The sequence below is a fragment of the Typopeltis vanoorti genome, chromosome 22, assembly GCF_054136105.1.
Source record: "Typopeltis vanoorti isolate ZY-2024b chromosome 22, IOZ_Tvanoo_1.0, whole genome shotgun sequence".
NCBI classification, from domain to species: Eukaryota; Metazoa; Arthropoda; class Arachnida; order Uropygi; family Thelyphonidae; genus Typopeltis; species Typopeltis vanoorti.
The window spans coordinates 94521695-94538670 of NC_143570.1; the positions used below are offsets into that span (position 1 = coordinate 94521695).

Sequence of the window (16976 nt, forward strand, 5' to 3'; positions counted from 1 at the left end):
TCTTGACATCGTTCCCCTTCCCCCAAGCACTCATTCCCACAAGAGGCATCCCTGCTACCATCCACTCTGGGAATTCTAGTTTCCCTGCATTGACACACTGACTTGTTCAGAAAACAACAATGTTTCCAGATTCCTTCGTCCTTCCTCATTCAAATGCAAACAGTCTTTAGCATACAGTTCCCTTCCATCTTCGAATGCCCTCCAAGCATCCACGTATTCCAACCCTCTCTTCTCACACATTCTGGCTATTATGTGATTCAGTATTGCTGCTCTTCTGCTCAGCTCATCACTATCATACCTGGGCAACACACACATAATCTTCTCTCTCTGCATTTTCTTTTGCACAACATCAAGCAAGAATTTCAGATCTCTCGCCGCTCGATTTACACTGCCTCTCCAGACATTCGTGCCCGCCATCACAATCATCTCATCCATCCTTTTACCCCTCTTAATTGCCATAGCCACATTCTCTATTGTTCCTCCAGGCAAATACTCCTCATGCATCCTATCTTGCACACCACGGATCATTGAATCACCATACATTACACCTCTCACCATTCCCTCTCTCCTACTGTTTCCATTCTCTCCTCCATCACTCCCATAACTCTCTCTCATTCCCTCTCTTCCACTTATCCTATTCTCTCCTCTTGTGTTATTCCCATACCTCTCTCTCATTCCCTCTTTCCTACTGTTTCTATTCTCCCTTCTAGCATTCCCATACCTCTCTCTCCTGATGTTTCCATTCTCTCCTCTTCTATCATTCCCAAAATGCTCTCCTCTCCTATCATTCCAAAAATGCTCTCCTCTCCTATCATTCCAAAAACTCTCCCTCTATCCTACTCTGATTTGCCTTGCATTTATCTCTTCCATTCTCATCTTTCATACTTTTCATCGTATTCACAAGATATTCCACCTCCTCTTTCAACCCATCTATCTCCCTCTGCATGTCAGTCATTCTAAATCTAAATTCACTCTCCCAAACAAAACCATTTCCGAAATGTTCACAGTCACTCACGCCTTCCACACTATCGACTATTATTTTCTCATTCATTGTTTTTTTTCCCTTCATTCTCACCTATCACACTACTCATCTTCCGATATTCATTTCCCGTTCCTGGAGCAACTAGGTCAGTTAGTGATATATCTATTTCATTTATATCCTCTCATTGCCTGCATTTTGCTCACACATGCACTCACCCCCTCTCTCACCAGTCACATATCCAACTCCCGAAACACATACATGCTGCAAATACTGCATGCCACAAAGTCCCTTATATTACTTATAATGGAGTTCTTAAATGGCGGAGGACTTGGCGACACGCCATTTACGACTGCAGATGAATCTGCCATCATTCGTTACTGCCGAGGAACTACTAAAGTAGTAATAAATTTATTACCTTAATTTTTATCTCGCATAATTTGCATTATGGGAGATACTGAGACAAGGAGCGATGAGAGCTTGGTCCACCATTTTTACAAGTTGCCTCAGTCCTGAACTACTTCAGGCGCAAACTTTGTTTGTCTACACTTGGGTAAAGGATTAAACTAAATTTATTATAGTCTAACCAACTGGAAAATAAACTTCCAACCTACTAAAGTAATCGTTTACTAAAGTAATTATATATAAAGACTAAATAAACACTGTATTTATATATATATATATACACACACACACATATATAAACGCTAAATGTATATATACATATATATAAACACCATATTCATCTATACCAAATAGAGAATTTCTTCCGCCACCAATACTCCCGCCTGTGACCACACGTTCTCGGTAATCCAAAAATAACACGATACGTGACACAAAACTCTAAAGCAGAACCTCTAAACAACACTTGTGTTACTGAGAAAAAAAAAATGGAGCACAATTCACAAAAGGAATTTGCACTATACACCTTTTAAAAAAAATAATTTTTTTTTACAACAGCTCAAATCCACTGCCACTTGCTTCAGCGCCCCTAGAGCTCCTGAATGGTGTTAGAAAAGATCAGTAGAATTTTAAAGCTCCTTAAGGATATTGACAGAAGAAAATTAAAATATTTTGGACACATAGAAAGGATGGAAGGAGGACTTGTCAGAACAGTAATAGAAGGTAAAGTTCCTGGAAAAAGAAGGAGGGACAGATCATCAATGAGGGATAGATGGCATGTGTGGAGTGACTGATCTTCAGAGAGTTGAAGCCACCAGAAAAGCAAACAGGACTACATGGCGAGGCCAGTATGGAATATCACCAAGCATCAGAGTGACCATACGGCATCTGTAGATGCCCAGTGAACATAGTAGTAGCAGTATCTGAATCTCCATAAACAGCTACCTAAGACTTCAGCTTTTCTCATCAAATAAGAAGCAAAATCATAATATGATGCAGTTTCCCCATTCTGTTTAATATCCATGTTAATGATAGTGGAGATACCTTAGAGGTGAATATCCATTTATTTGTTAATGATGCTAAAAGAAGAGGAAAACAGTAAACAAAGCTGATATAAATCCTATAAGTGGATTTGAACTGATTGATGTGGGCAAATGATATAGTTGCCCAGTTAATGTTTCCAAGTGTGAGGTTAGACATTTAGATTTTAAAAATATATATAAATAAATAAATTAATATTTTTTTATCCATTTTGAATTAAGGGAATTATAACCTATCTGTGAGACTGATGGGACCTCACCTTAAGATTCAGATGAAGGAATCTGAATATCATATTGGACAGGAAGATGAAGCTGAGGAAACACTGTTAAACTGGGCCAAATAACACAGAGGATCACATGAATGCTAAAAAACATAAGCAATGATAAATAAGTTACTATTCTGCTTTATGTGACTACCTTGTACAAACTTATCTGGACTACTGTGCTCACATCTAGTTGCATGTTTTTTGGGACTAGAGTAGTGGAGAGAATTCAGAGGCAGAAGACCAAGGGAAAAAATTTGCACAAATTTACACAATGCACATTATGTAGATGAAGGTTTTGGTTTCTAACATTCAGGTAACAGGCAGAAACAAGAAATACAAAAAATTTTCAATGCATAATAGAAGAGAAAAGAACAAGCCATCATGACTGGAAACAGATGAAGAGTAGTGAAGCAGAATGACTATGCACAGGAGCTATGAACATCATGATCAAATTCCTGGCATTTAACCTCAGGGTGAGAACACAATAGTATGACAGCAAGAATGAAAAAAATTATACATTATTAACTTCACATAACACAATAATCAGTAATCTGCTATCTGTCAAGATTGCAATATTATCACATACTATATTTCAGCCTTCTAAGACTACTTACAGCAATCCACTTAGACCTTGGTTCCTTTCAGTCTCCCTGCCATCCTGACAAAAAAACAAACACTTTTCCTAACCTTTCCTCTCCAGTTCTGTTTAAGCAACAATACCACCTGAGATCTACTCTGCTCAAACACTTCTAAATACTAACAATGTCAAGTTCTTTCCCAATATCCTCATTTTTAATATAATACTGCCATTGATATCATCTGCACACTTCCCTAATCTTTCTCAAAACTCATATCTGTGTTCTCCATTCTTTGATCAAGTGTTATTTCTAATCCAGCTCTCAGATCCATATATGAAAAACGGTTTGAACATTATTTTGTATACAGCAACTTCAGAATTTTAACTAATTTCTCTCATAATCCATATAAATTTATTCAGTTGACTTCCTACCATACCAGCACTACCAATTCTGTTGTCTACTGCATATATAATTTATCCTTTCCTTTTCCATATGTAATTCACTAAAAATTGAAACTAAATTAATATTATTATCCCAAAACACCATGGAGTCAAACATGGCTAGGAGGTCCTTTTGTCATACACACAGCTCAGACTGTGCCTTAAACACACTCAAATTCTCTGCAGACACCATACTCTCAGGCAAGGCATTCCAATCATTCACAACTCTTCATGCAAAAAAAACTTCATCTCACTTCTCTGCTCACACCCTCCTTATACAGCTTCCAGGAATGACCTTTGGTTCTCCCCTAATCTCCCACCATATTCTGTAAAACCTCTCCAACATTAATCCTATAACAATCCCTTACTAACTTGTAGGTCTATCATAATACCCTCTAACTCCTATCCACCACACTCTGTAAATTGCATCTTCTCAACCTTTCCTCATATTCGACATTCCAGACATCAGAAACTATGTTGGTAAGTCAGCTCTGGACCCTTTCCAACATCTCTTCATTCATTTGAAAACCAGGTGACTAAATCTGTGCACAGTAGTCCATGTGTGGCCTAATCAAAGCCTTATACAATGCTTTGAACAAGAATCTCCTTACGTCTACAAATCAGTGTCCTCTGCATCATTCCCAGAATTCTATGTGTTGTCCTTACGATTTTAGCAATGTGTCCCCTAAATTTCACTTCCTTATCACTAATCACTCCTAGATCTTTTATTTCTTCCACCTCCAACAATATATCCCCACCAAGCATAAATTCTACATCCCATCTTTGTTTCCCAAATTTTAAAACCTTACATTCTGCAACATTGAACTTTCATCCTCATTTCTGTGCCCATTCACTCAGTCTATCAGCCTATTCAAGTGTTCTTGTAAGGTCACAAGATCCTTAGTAGAACAATTCATCCACATTCCTCCAAACTTCGCATCATCTGCAAACAACTGAATTTCCCCATCCAGATCTTTGCAAATATCATTAACATACAAGTTAAACAGCAATGTCCCTAAAACAGACTCCTGTGGTACACCACTAGTGACTTTCCTCTTCCAGGATATTGCTCCCTCACACACAACCAGTCTCCAATCGAATGCACTAATCTAATATCGAGCCCCATCTAGTTTGACAATCAACTTACCATGTGGTAATCTATCAAAAGCCTTTGTGAAATCTAAGTATACTACTGTGTATTCCTCTCCTCTGTCCAAGGAAGCACTGACCTTACTGTAATAAGTAGATTACTAAAACATGACCCTTCCTTTAGCAAATCCATGCTGTCCATCAAATATAATACCATTGTTATCAACCAACTTCTGGATCGTAGTTCTCACCAGCATCTCCAACAACTTAACCACACCTGACACACAGACAGGCCTATAATTTGACGCTTGGCTCTATCAACTCCCTTATGAAGCAGCAGAATCTTACCATCCTTCCACTCCTTTGGAAATCAACCCAGTGCAAGACTCGTTAAAAAAAAAAAAAAATGTCAAGGCAGATGTCACCTCCCTGGCACATTCCTTCAGAATACATGCTGATATATTATCAAGTCCCACAGTCTTATTAACATTACGTTTGCTCAATTTGCACATGCACCTTTTGCTGACTTAGTTAGTCTCTCTTCCCCATCATCAATTGCTCTCAATCTCTCCATGTCACATTCACAAGAATGAAAGACTTCTATGAACTGATCATTAAGTATATCCACTATATAAACTGGACCTATGAACATACAGGATACAGCCATAGGACATATAGACGAAGACAGAAGAGAAGATGGGCGCCATCTGTCTTAATTCACTGGCCGTTAGACATTCATGGCTTAGCCATGAGTGACCCAACGGTCCATTAAGGACTATGGGAGAGATAGATAGACCAACAAAGTAACCCTCCTTGTCTGGTGTTTGCAGTCCTCATGGAATTGGTTATTGCTACTTCTCTTCTGTTGCCCCCGTAATGCCTTTTTTTCTCTGTGTTGCATGCTTTATCTCTTCATTCATCCGTTTTGCACCTACCTTGTTTGGCCTTCTCACCCTATGAATACAATTGGAGATTGCTTCTGCAGGATGGTTCTTGAATATCCCCCAAACTGCATTGATCTCTTTTCCAGCTAGCTGCTCGTTCCATGCTGCACCTGCAAGTTGTCTCCTGAGCTCTTCATAGTCACCAGACTTTGTAGTTCCAAATATACCCTTTTCTCACAGAGGTCCTCGTACTGCTGGCAACCACCCAGGTAATCATTTCATGGTCACTCTTACCAACTGGAGAATGATTTGTGGAACTATATATGTGGAACTGCAGGGCTAGTGATATTGAGAAGCTCAGGAGAGGGCTTGCAGCTGTGGCATGGTAGTGGGGGATTGGGTGGAAAGGAGATCAATGCTGGTTGGGTGATTGACTTATTTTTAACAGTATTAACTATGCCAAACAGTTTTATCAAAAGATTGTCGGCCGGCCTGGCTGGCTGGCTGAGTGGTTAGCGTATCCGTTCTCCAGCCAAAAGGCTGCAGGCTCGAATCCCGCCGTGGGCATGGATGTGTGTGCGGGTGTCTGTGGAAGTGGTGGTCAGCGGTAGATGGCATTGGTGTAGTTGTGGTCAGTTGGCGGATTGAGTAGTGGAGACAGAGCTGTAGATCAGGTGCCCTCCCTCGATGAGTCCTTGGACTCCCTGGAGGTGTCAAATAATAATATCTTATGCAGCAGTTGTCATTCTACCATTTTCTCCAATCGATGTCATCCTACCATAACCATTTTTTTTTTTTCTGGCTACATATCAATTTAACTCCCTAGGATTTTTTTTGGTTTCATTAGCTAACTGCTCTTCATACTTCACTTTTGCTACCTTTACCAACCAAATTACTCCTTGCCTGTTCTTTATAATCTTCATGGAATTGATTATTACTTCTCTTAAGCTGCCTCCATAATGCCTTTTCCTCTGTATTGTGCTTAATCTCTTCATTCATTCATTTCACATCTACCATGTTTAAACTTCTGACCCCTTAGAATACATTTAGACATTGCTTCTACTAGACAGTTCTTGCATATTCACCACACTGCATTGATCACCTTTCCAGCTAACTCCTCATTTCACACTACATCTGCAAAATGTCTCCTGAGCTCCTCATAATTACTACCCTTGTAGTTCCACATATATCCTTTTCTCAGAGTTACTCACACTACTGGAAACCATCCAAGTGATCACTTCTTGATCACTCTCACCAATTGAAGGGTCATTGGACACCTCATTTATAATTACATCCTCTGATGAGTTGATCAAATCCAAGACCCTCAAATCCTCATGTGCCCTCTGTTACATACTGTTTAAGGTAGTTGTCCCTCAAAAACTCAAGAAAGTCATTTTCTTTACTAGTTCCTATCTCATCATCCAGTCTATATTGCCATAGTTAAAATCATACATAATAATCATCCTTTTATTTGCTTGGCTAATTTGATTATACATTCCAAGTCACTACCATCCACATTATCAGGTCTATAACAACATCCAACTAAGTATTTCATTTTATTCACCTCTATCTCACACCACACTGCCTCAAAACTACTGGCACTATTTTCCTCATGCATCTCTACTTTGTATGGAAATAACTCATTCTCTACCATCAATAGCACGCCTTTTCCTTTTTCATCCTTTCTATCCTCACAAAACACATCATAGCCTTCCATCTCTATTCCTGTTAGGATGTAGTCCTCATCCAACCATGTCTCACTTCTTCAAACAATTTTTGGATTAACAGACTCAATTAATGCAACCATTTCATTTGCCTTATTTCTTAGTCTTCTAGCATTTGTATAAAAACACAGCAGCTTATTCCTGGATCTATAGCTAATTCCACTGACACCACTTATTTGATGCGACTTCTCCGTTCTTAACTTGAGTCATTTATTTTTCTCCTTATTCATCTTAGAACCTTCTTCAGATCCAACTGTTTTCCCTTGATCCCAGGTCATCCCCTTCCGGTTTTGTCTACACATGCCTCCTCTTGGATCATCAGCCTTTCTCATGCTGTGTTCCTCAGGGATGATAATTAATAGCTGAGCAGAAGGGCAGTAATAATGAATAGTATAATAGCCAGAATGTGTCAGAAGAAAGGATTGGAATATGTGAATGCTTGGAGGGCATTTGAAGACAGAAAGGAGCTGTATGCGAGAGACTGCTTGCATTTGAATGAAGAATGAGAATTAGGCATCTGGAGATACTGTTGTCTTCTGAACAAGTCTGTGCATCAATCCAGGGAAACTAGAATTCCCAGGGTGGATGGTAGCAGGGTTGGCTTCTTGTGGAAATGGGTGCTTGGGAAAAGGGGGGGGGGACAACATCAGGTAACAGCACTGAGTATAGTGGAGTCTGGAGAGGGATAATAATAGGTATAGAAGAAGGGACATTTTTATGCTTTATACTAATGCCAGGAGCATCCTGAATAAAGGAGATGAACTGGTGGTGCTGATAGCATCAGCCTGGCCAAAGGTTAGTGGAATCTCTCAGACATGCTTGATGGAAGATGATATAATAACAGGAAGTAGCAGGGTACAGCATTTTTCAGCAGAATAGGAAGGGAAAACGCAGTGGTGGAGTACTGCTTATGATAAGTGACTTATGTCCTCTAAGATTGGAGGCTTTCGAAGGTAGTGAGACTAATGGTTTTGAAAGCATGAGGTAGAGGTGGGCAAGACAGGATATTTAGTGGGATGTTGCTACAAGCCAAAGAGTACAGAGGGTGTGGAACAGGAGATGTTTAGTCAGTTGAGTTTTGCAAGTGCAAGAAGAATGATTGTTATGGAAGATTTTACTACAACAGTATACATTGGGAAGAGGAAAATGCATGTAGTAATAAGGTAATGAAATTTCTAGAATGCTTCATGGACAAATGTCCTATGCATATCATTAGAATAGCTAATAATAACTGTAATGACATCTCCCCCCCCCCTGTTGGAGCGAGTGACCGTGTGGTTTTTACTTGGAAGATGAATAGACATGCAGGAGTATCAAGGAGACAGGAACATATGTGGAATTAGAGTATTATAGTGGAATTACAGGTGATCATAATAGTCTTAGATATCAACTTGGGGCAGTTCTATGGAGTGCAGAATTGGAAGGCTAGGATATCATTAGAGTTTGGGAAATTGTGAAGGATCTCTTCCATAATCTCTTTTTTTCACTTGCAGTTCCTGTTTGATATTGTTTGTCATCACTTTACACCAATTTGTGTCCTCTTCTTTAGTCATGAAATACAACTTCAAACAGGAACTGCAAGTGAAAAAAGAGATTATGGAAGAGATATAAGGAGAGGGGTGGAGAGCAGATGCACGAAGAATATAAGACACATGCCAGGAGAATGACTAGTATGGTGAGGAAGGCAAAACTGAAATATGAGAGGAGATTGGTCCTAAAATCCAAACCCAAAGAAAATTCTTGAATTTTTTAGCTATGTGGCCAGTACAAGGAGAAATGATTGTGGAAGAATGATATTGTGGGATCAAAACGGGAATAGAGTGACTAATGCAGATAGAGTTGTTCAATAAACACTTTATTTCATTCTAGAGAAGTAAATTTTAATACTAGAAAGATAGGATAGGTTCAAGGTTTAGAGGTGCAAGAGGTGAGTGTGTTCCAAATACTGAGTACCTGGGAATGACAGTAAAGCTGTGGGCCCGGAATGTATTTCACCATGGGTTTTTTTTTTGAGAGAATTTGCTAAAGAACTGACAGCTCCATTGACCATGGCTTTTCGATGAAAGTCTGGATATGGGAAAGGTACCCAAGGAATGGAAGGAAGGTAAAATAGTGCTATTGCATAAGGGCGGTAGCAGACTGGATATGTCAAACTGTAGGCCAGTTTGTTTCATCAGTAGATGTTAAGTTCCAGAAGAAATTAGTGAGCTACCATATACAGCATTTGACAGGTGAGGATAATGTTATCTGTGAGTTTCAACATGGATTTCTTAAGGGGCATTCTTGCTTTAGTAATATGATTGCCTTTTATAATAAAGTGACCAAGAGCAGTTGATGAGGGAAAGGCATATACTGCCTTTTTCTGGATTTTGCAAAGGCATTTGACAGGGTGCTACAGGATAAGCTGATATTTAAGTTGTAATACATGGATTTGGATCTCAGGTTGGTAAACTAGATTCAGAATTGGCTGACTGATAGGTATCAGAGAGTTGTGTATGGTGAGGCAGTATCAAGGAGGCAGAAGGTTACACGTGGGGTCCCACAGGGACCATTACTCGGACCTGTATTGTTTAACCTTTATATGAATGAGATTTTCAATGGATTACAGGAGGATATTCAGTTGTTTGCAGATGATGTGAGGCTGGGAAGTGTTCTTAGTAATAGTACATGCGGCAGACCTGCAAGAGGATTTGAATAAACTAGTCAGATGGGCAAATGAACAGGGTTATCAGTTTAATGCAGCAAAATATAAGGTCTTGAGGTTTGGGAGACATCGATGGGACAATTCATACTCTATTGGAGGAAGTAGGGGAGACAAGAGATCTGGGGATGATTATTGATAGAAAACTGAAATTCAGGGAACATATTGCAAAAGGTGGTGAAGGTAACCCAGAGGATTGCTGCAATACTGAGGAGGATGCTGATCTGCAGAGATAAGAGTTATTTTTCCATTATATAAGACCCTGATTAGACCACACTTGGATTATTTTTTCTCAAATTTGGTCCCCAGGATTTGAAGGGGATAAATTAACTGTGGAAAGGGTACAGAGGCAGACAATCAGTTGAGAGAATGTGGACTGCAGAGTTTGGTAGATAGAAAGAGAGCTGATATGATGCAGACTTTTAAACTTTTGAGAGGTAGTTACAGGGTTAACACTGGGGAGTTCTTTTGCTTGGTGAAACAGCAGGAAGGAGCGATGACAAGGGGGCCATCCCTGGAAGTTGCAAAAGGAAGCTGTGAGAAAGAGGGTGAGGAGTGGTTTCTTTGTATGGAGGGTGGTTGAAACATGGAATGCATTGCCTGATAGAGTGGTGAGAGGAAGAATGGTCAATAAGTTCAAGGAGTGGTATGATAAGACTGTTTCTTAGGAAATACCTCCCATAATGAGTCTTGACTCCATGGAGGCCTGAATAATAATAATAAATTACTACTGCATGACTGATCTTTCACAAAGCCATGTTGACCCTTTTTTTTTATTTTTTTTAATCAACCCATTCATGAATTTCTATAAGTTTTTCCAGTACTTTTACCACATGCCTGAGATACTAATTGATCTATAATTTCCTACTGCAGTCTTAGTACCTCCATTATGCAATGGAATTATTTTCCCCTCTTTCTATTCCCTTTGAATCCAAAGTTAAATAGGCTCCTATACCCCACCCTAGTGTTTAGTCATATATCAACCACAGTAAACCTGAAAAATCTACCTGTCTCATCACTGGGGGGACATTGACCACAATATCCTTCAGTCCAATACTTTCATTTTACATCGGTGTCGGTTTAAATTTGAGTGGTTGTTTAAGATAACATCGAAGCACTTCTACGCAACTCAAACATAAATCGGAAATACTGTATCAGTTGCCAAGATGTGGGAGACTCTCATCCTTGTAAATAGCAAGAATAGTGTTCCCCATCTCCCTTTTTTTTTTTTTTTGTCTGTCATGTCATTTAATTAGTTATTTTAATTATATAATTTTATTATATATCAATTTATTTTAATTACTTAAATTTCATCTCAGTTTTTAACCACCTCTATGGCACTTCATCACATGGCTCGGATCTGTAAAAAGGAACACTCCTTTATTCTAGCTTCATCTTGTCATTGTGCACTGATGATAGTCTCTTAGTTTCAAGATGAATATTTGTAGTAATAAAATTATTATGATTAAACAAGACCTCATGGAGTCAAAGACTCATCTGGGAGGTCCTTTTATCACACACACATCTCATCATACCGTTTCTTAAACACACTCGAACTCCTTGCAAACACCACACTCTCAGGCAAGGCATTCCAATCATTCACAACTCTGCACAAAAAAACCTGCCTCTTACTCCCCTATTCACACCCTCTTCATACGGTTTCCAGGGATGACCTCTGGTTCTCCCACTATTCTCTGTAGAACTTCTCCACCATTGATCTTATAACAACCCCTTACCAACTTGTAGGTCTCTATCATATCTCCCCTCTACTTTCTCTCCACCAGACTACTCTGCAAATTACATCTTCTCAATCTTTCCTCATACTCAACATTCCAGAGGTCAGAAACTACCTTAGTCAGTCGCCTTTGGACCCTTTCCAACATTTCGTCATCCTTCTGAAAACCCGGTGACCAAATCTGGGCACAATAGTCCATGTGTGGCCTAATCAAAGCCTTATACAATGGAACAAGAATCTCCCTACTTCTACACGTCAGTGTCCTCTGCATCATTCCCAGAAGTCTTTGTGTTGTCTTCACAATTTTGGCGATGTGTCCCCGAAATTTCAGATCCTTATCCACTATCACCCCCCAGATCTCTTATTTCCTCTACCTCCAACAATATATTCTCACCAAGCATAAATTCTGCATCCCATCTTTGTTTTCCAAATTTTAAAACCTTACATTTTGCAACATTGAACTCACATTCCCATTTGCTTGCCCAATCACTCAATTTATTCAAGTCTTCTTGCAAGGCCACAACATCTTCACTACTCTTTATGGTTCGTCCCAACTATGCATCATCTGAATATCACCATCCAAATCTTCGCCAATATCATTAATATACAAGTTATATAGTAATGGCCCAAAAACAGACCCCTGAGGCACTCCACTAGTGACTTTCCTTTTCCTGGATATCGCACCCCTATAAACAACTTGTTGATACCTATCAGATAGCCAGTCTCCAATCCAATGCACTAATCTAATATCCAACCCATCTCTAGTTTGACTGTCAACTTATCATGAGGTACTCTATCAAAAGCTTTTGTGAAATCCAAGTATATTACTACATATCCTTCTCCTCTGTCCAAGGAAGCAGTCACTTTATTGTAATAAGTAAGTAGATTACTAAAACATGACCTCCCTTTAGCAAATCCATGCTGTCCATCAAAGATTATACCATTGTTGTCAACCCAACTCTGGATCCTAGTTCTCACAAGCTTCTCGTGAGAACTAGGATCCAGAACTAGAATAACAACTTAACCACAACACCTGACACACAGATAGGCCTATAGTTTGATGCTCGAGTTCGATCACCTTCTTTATGAAGTGGCACAATCTTGCCCTCCTTCCACTCTTTAGGAACTTGACCAATAATTATTATTCATTATCTCATGAAAAAGTATTTCTTGTAATTGTTATTATGTCATAAGTGCCATTAAAAACTCATACAATCATGTCATTTTTTTATTAAGCCAATAAGAGTACAGTTTCATCAGTTAAATCCTAAATTGCCCAGCCCATCCTCATTCATTCAATATCTAAGTAGATACCTATTAACAATTGAGTAAGAGGTAGATGTAAAAGGTAGAAAATGTGGGTAAGGTGGAATATTCAAAACCATACAAGTTACTAATAGATTAAATTTTTCGATACATGATAGGAGGGAAGGGAAGATATCACCCCTGGAAATAGATCAAGAGTAGATAAGTAGTGATCAGCGGAACGGATCATTATTGGTGAATAGGTTAAGGAGAGTTATTGCAAGCATTGCTTGAATAATGATTAGAGGTCTTCTATAGCTAGACCTAGGAATGCGCAGATGCCTGAATAAAAATAACTAATTCATCTTACCTCCTAATAGATAATGTCTTATAGCTAAAATATAATCAGTATGCACATACCATTCATTCATTTTTGTAATTATAACTATTACCTGAGAAAATTCTGATTCAGTTCCATCAGCACTACCGTGATATATGTAAACTGCTCCTTTGTCATCTTCAAAAGGTGCTCCAACTGCAATATCTGGAATAAAATTAAATGGTGTAAATACTTTCGATTATCTGAAACTTTCATGATGCTCCTAAAGTTTATTATCAACCTAGACAAGCAAAGCTATTTTGCTAATGCAGCTGCCTCTCAATCCAACTTAGGTTAAATATGACATAAATTAAAAGATTTATTATATTAAAGGACTATTAACCTGACGTACCTGTGTGTGTGTATTTTTTGAAGACAAGAATGACATAGTACTTGGTATGGGAATTAATCTTAACTGAGATAGTACATAATTAGAAGTGTTCAAAATGAACTGATAAATCTGTGTAAAAATATTTACCAGATAGCTAAAAAACATGAATAAAACCAATACTGAAAAAGATGAAGCATGCACAGTATGAATATAAAAGAACTTAAAATAAAGAATAAAATAACTTGTTATATAAAAATAGTATGGGAGTGATTGGGAGTCAACAAAATAAAACCACAAGAGGTCTAGAAGAAACGAGATGTCGTGAGGGGGGGGGGGAGGTAAGTAAAAGAGCATTGAGTAATCAAACTGGTAGAGTCATGCTGATTAGCATAGAAAATGAGTCCATGAGTAATGCTTGTGTGGACTTGAATGAAGTTAAAAGTGATAAGATATATGGTGATTCTATGATTAAGGGTATAGAGAGTGGTATGCCCGAAGAGTGCTTGGCTGGTGGGACAAGAAAAAGAGTAGCTTTAACAATAAAGAGAGGGCATGATGCAGACAAGATGATAGTTATGGTGGGTAAAAATGACCTGAGTGGTGGCATAAATCAGGTAGCAAAAGACTTAAAAACATTGTTAGATGTTGTCAAGAGGAAAAGTGTCAATGGGAGGATTATTATTATTATTGTTCCGGGCAACTCCAAGGAGTCGACAGACTCATCGAGGGAGGCCCTAACATCATGTCAAGAACAACTATTCGACATTCACACAGTATCTATCATACCTTTCCTTGAACTCATTCACGGTCGTAGCACCCACAACAGACTCTGGAAGCTTGTTCCACTCATTCACCACTCTCCAAGTATAAACCTAGCTCTAACACCCTTGTCAACCGCACTCTTGCCCAGCTTCCATGCATGGCCCCTAGTCCTCCCACCACCAGTCATATTTTCAAAAATATCTTCTGGATCAATCTTATAGAAACCCTTCAGTAATTTGAATGTCTCAATCATATCACCCTTCCTTCGCCTATCGACCAATTTCTGCAACCCACAAATCTTCGACCTATTTTCATAAGGTTCATTCCACAGAACTGCTATCATCTTGGTCACTCATCTCTGGATCCTCTCCACTTCCTCCCCATCACCAAGAAATCCTGGTGCCCATAACTGGGCACAGTAGTCCAGATGGGGTCTTATCAAGGCAGGATAGTGTGTATGCTGCCTCGTTTTGACAATTACGAGTTAAGTAGACGAGCAATGATAATGAATGATATGATTGCAAGAATGTGCAAAAAAAGAGGTCTGGAATTTGTTAATGTCTGGAGTGTGTTTGAAAGAAAAAGATAGTTGTATGCTAGAAATGGGCTGCATCTGAACATGGAAGGACATAAGCGACTGAAAAAGTTAGTTTTCTGAACAAGTTGAAGTAATTGGGCAGAGAAATTAATATTGAAAAGGTTGAGTGTAAGAGAGAGAGACTTTAGCAGTGATTGTACATTTATTGATCCTTATTCGCAGAATAAATGGCAGAAGAGAGGGGATAAAAATCAGCATGGGACTACTGAAATTAATGACTTATATATCAGTTCTAAAGCCGGTACAAGAACTGGAGAGAATCTGCAATTTTTGTATACCAATGAAAGAAGCATTAGAAATAAAAGAGAAGAATTTTTGGCATTAGTCAGTGCAATCTCACCAAAAGTTACAGGCATTAGTGAAACTTTGCTGTCAGCAGATGTGGTCACTGGAATTGAATGTGATGGGTACAGTGTTTTCAGGGAGGATAGAGAGGGTAGAACAGGGGTAGGAGTACCATTGATGATAGCTGATGTGTTGAAGCCGAGGAAAGTAGTATATCAAGATAGACGTGAATGAGAGTTAATTTGAGGCGGTCTGGTGTGAAATAGTGACCAATGCAACCAAATATACAGGTAGATGCTGCTATAGGCCAGGGGGGGGGGCACAGGGGGAGATATTGAATTCATGCATCGGCAAATTAGTGCAGGTTTAGTGATTATTGTTGTGGGGGATTTTAATTATGGTGATATCAATTGGAAGGAGGAAATATCACGTAACAAAAAGGAAATGCAGTTCATACATCTTCTACGAGATAATTACTTGAAATAACACATAACTAAAGGGACATGAGGTGCGAGAGTGTTGGACCTGGTTACTGGTTCAGAGGATATATGCACAAGTAAGGTGTCCTCGTTACCTTCGATTAGTGAGATCGATCATGTAGTATATATCCTCTGAACCAGTAACCAGGTCCAACACTCTCGCACCTCATGTCCCTTTAGTTATGTGTTATTTCAAGTAATTATCTCGTAGAAGATGTATGAACTGCATTTCCTTTTTGTTACGTGATATTTCCTCCTTCCAATTGATATCACCATAATTAAAATCCCCCACAACAATAATCACTAAACCTGCACTAATTTGCCATGGGATAGCTGCAAGCTCACTCTGACTTGGGAGGTTGCAAAATTTGTGGATTTCTCTCATAAGAAGGGGTATATACGGAACTACAGGTTAGGCAATTATAACAAGCTTCAGAGTGAGCTTGCAGCTATCCCATGGCAGAACATATTGCAGGGGAAAGATATTAGCGGTGCATGGGATAAAATCAGCCGGTATCTGAGGAAAGCAATATCAGATTGTGTCCCCATGGTCAGGAAGACAAGGTTGGTGTTAGATGGATGAGCAGTACTATCAAGCTTGATCTACAAAAAAAGAAAATGTTATGGAGAATGTACAAGGAGAAATGCAATCAGTACACCCATGAGTAGTAAAAGGCTCAAGATAGGAAGGTTACCAGCATAGTAAGAAAAGCTAAATAAGACTATGAGAAGACCTTAGCCAAAGAGATCAAGAGTAATCCCAAAGAGTTCTTCCACTATGTGGCAAGTAAAAGGAAGAATGACTTTAGAAGGATAACTTTAGTGGATGCTCATGGTATTGAGGTGACAAAATCAGATGTAATAGTCTAATTACTGAGTGATCACTTTTCAAAAGTCTATCACCCAAGTGAGGATATCTCTGTACCTGTAGCAATACGTAATGTGAGAACTGAAGCTAAAGAATCAGAGGTATTTAATATACTGCAAAATTTAAATGCAAACACTGCTGTAGGCTTAGATGGAATATCAGCTCGGGTGTTATGTGAATGTGCAAATGAA

At 38.9% G+C, this 16976-nt stretch overlaps 1 protein-coding gene across 1 annotated transcript in view; it reads right to left on the minus strand.

The window, feature by feature from the left end:
* The window catches only part of LOC150094573 (integrin alpha-9-like), a 670422-nt gene that overhangs the window by 366509 nt on the left and 286937 nt on the right, over positions 1-16976 (minus strand). Inside the window, exon 12 of the mRNA XM_090411817.1 lies at positions 13536-13627. Within this exon, the coding sequence (XP_090267943.1) occupies positions 13536-13627 (92 nt within the window). The remainder of the gene's footprint in view (positions 1-13535; positions 13628-16976) is intronic.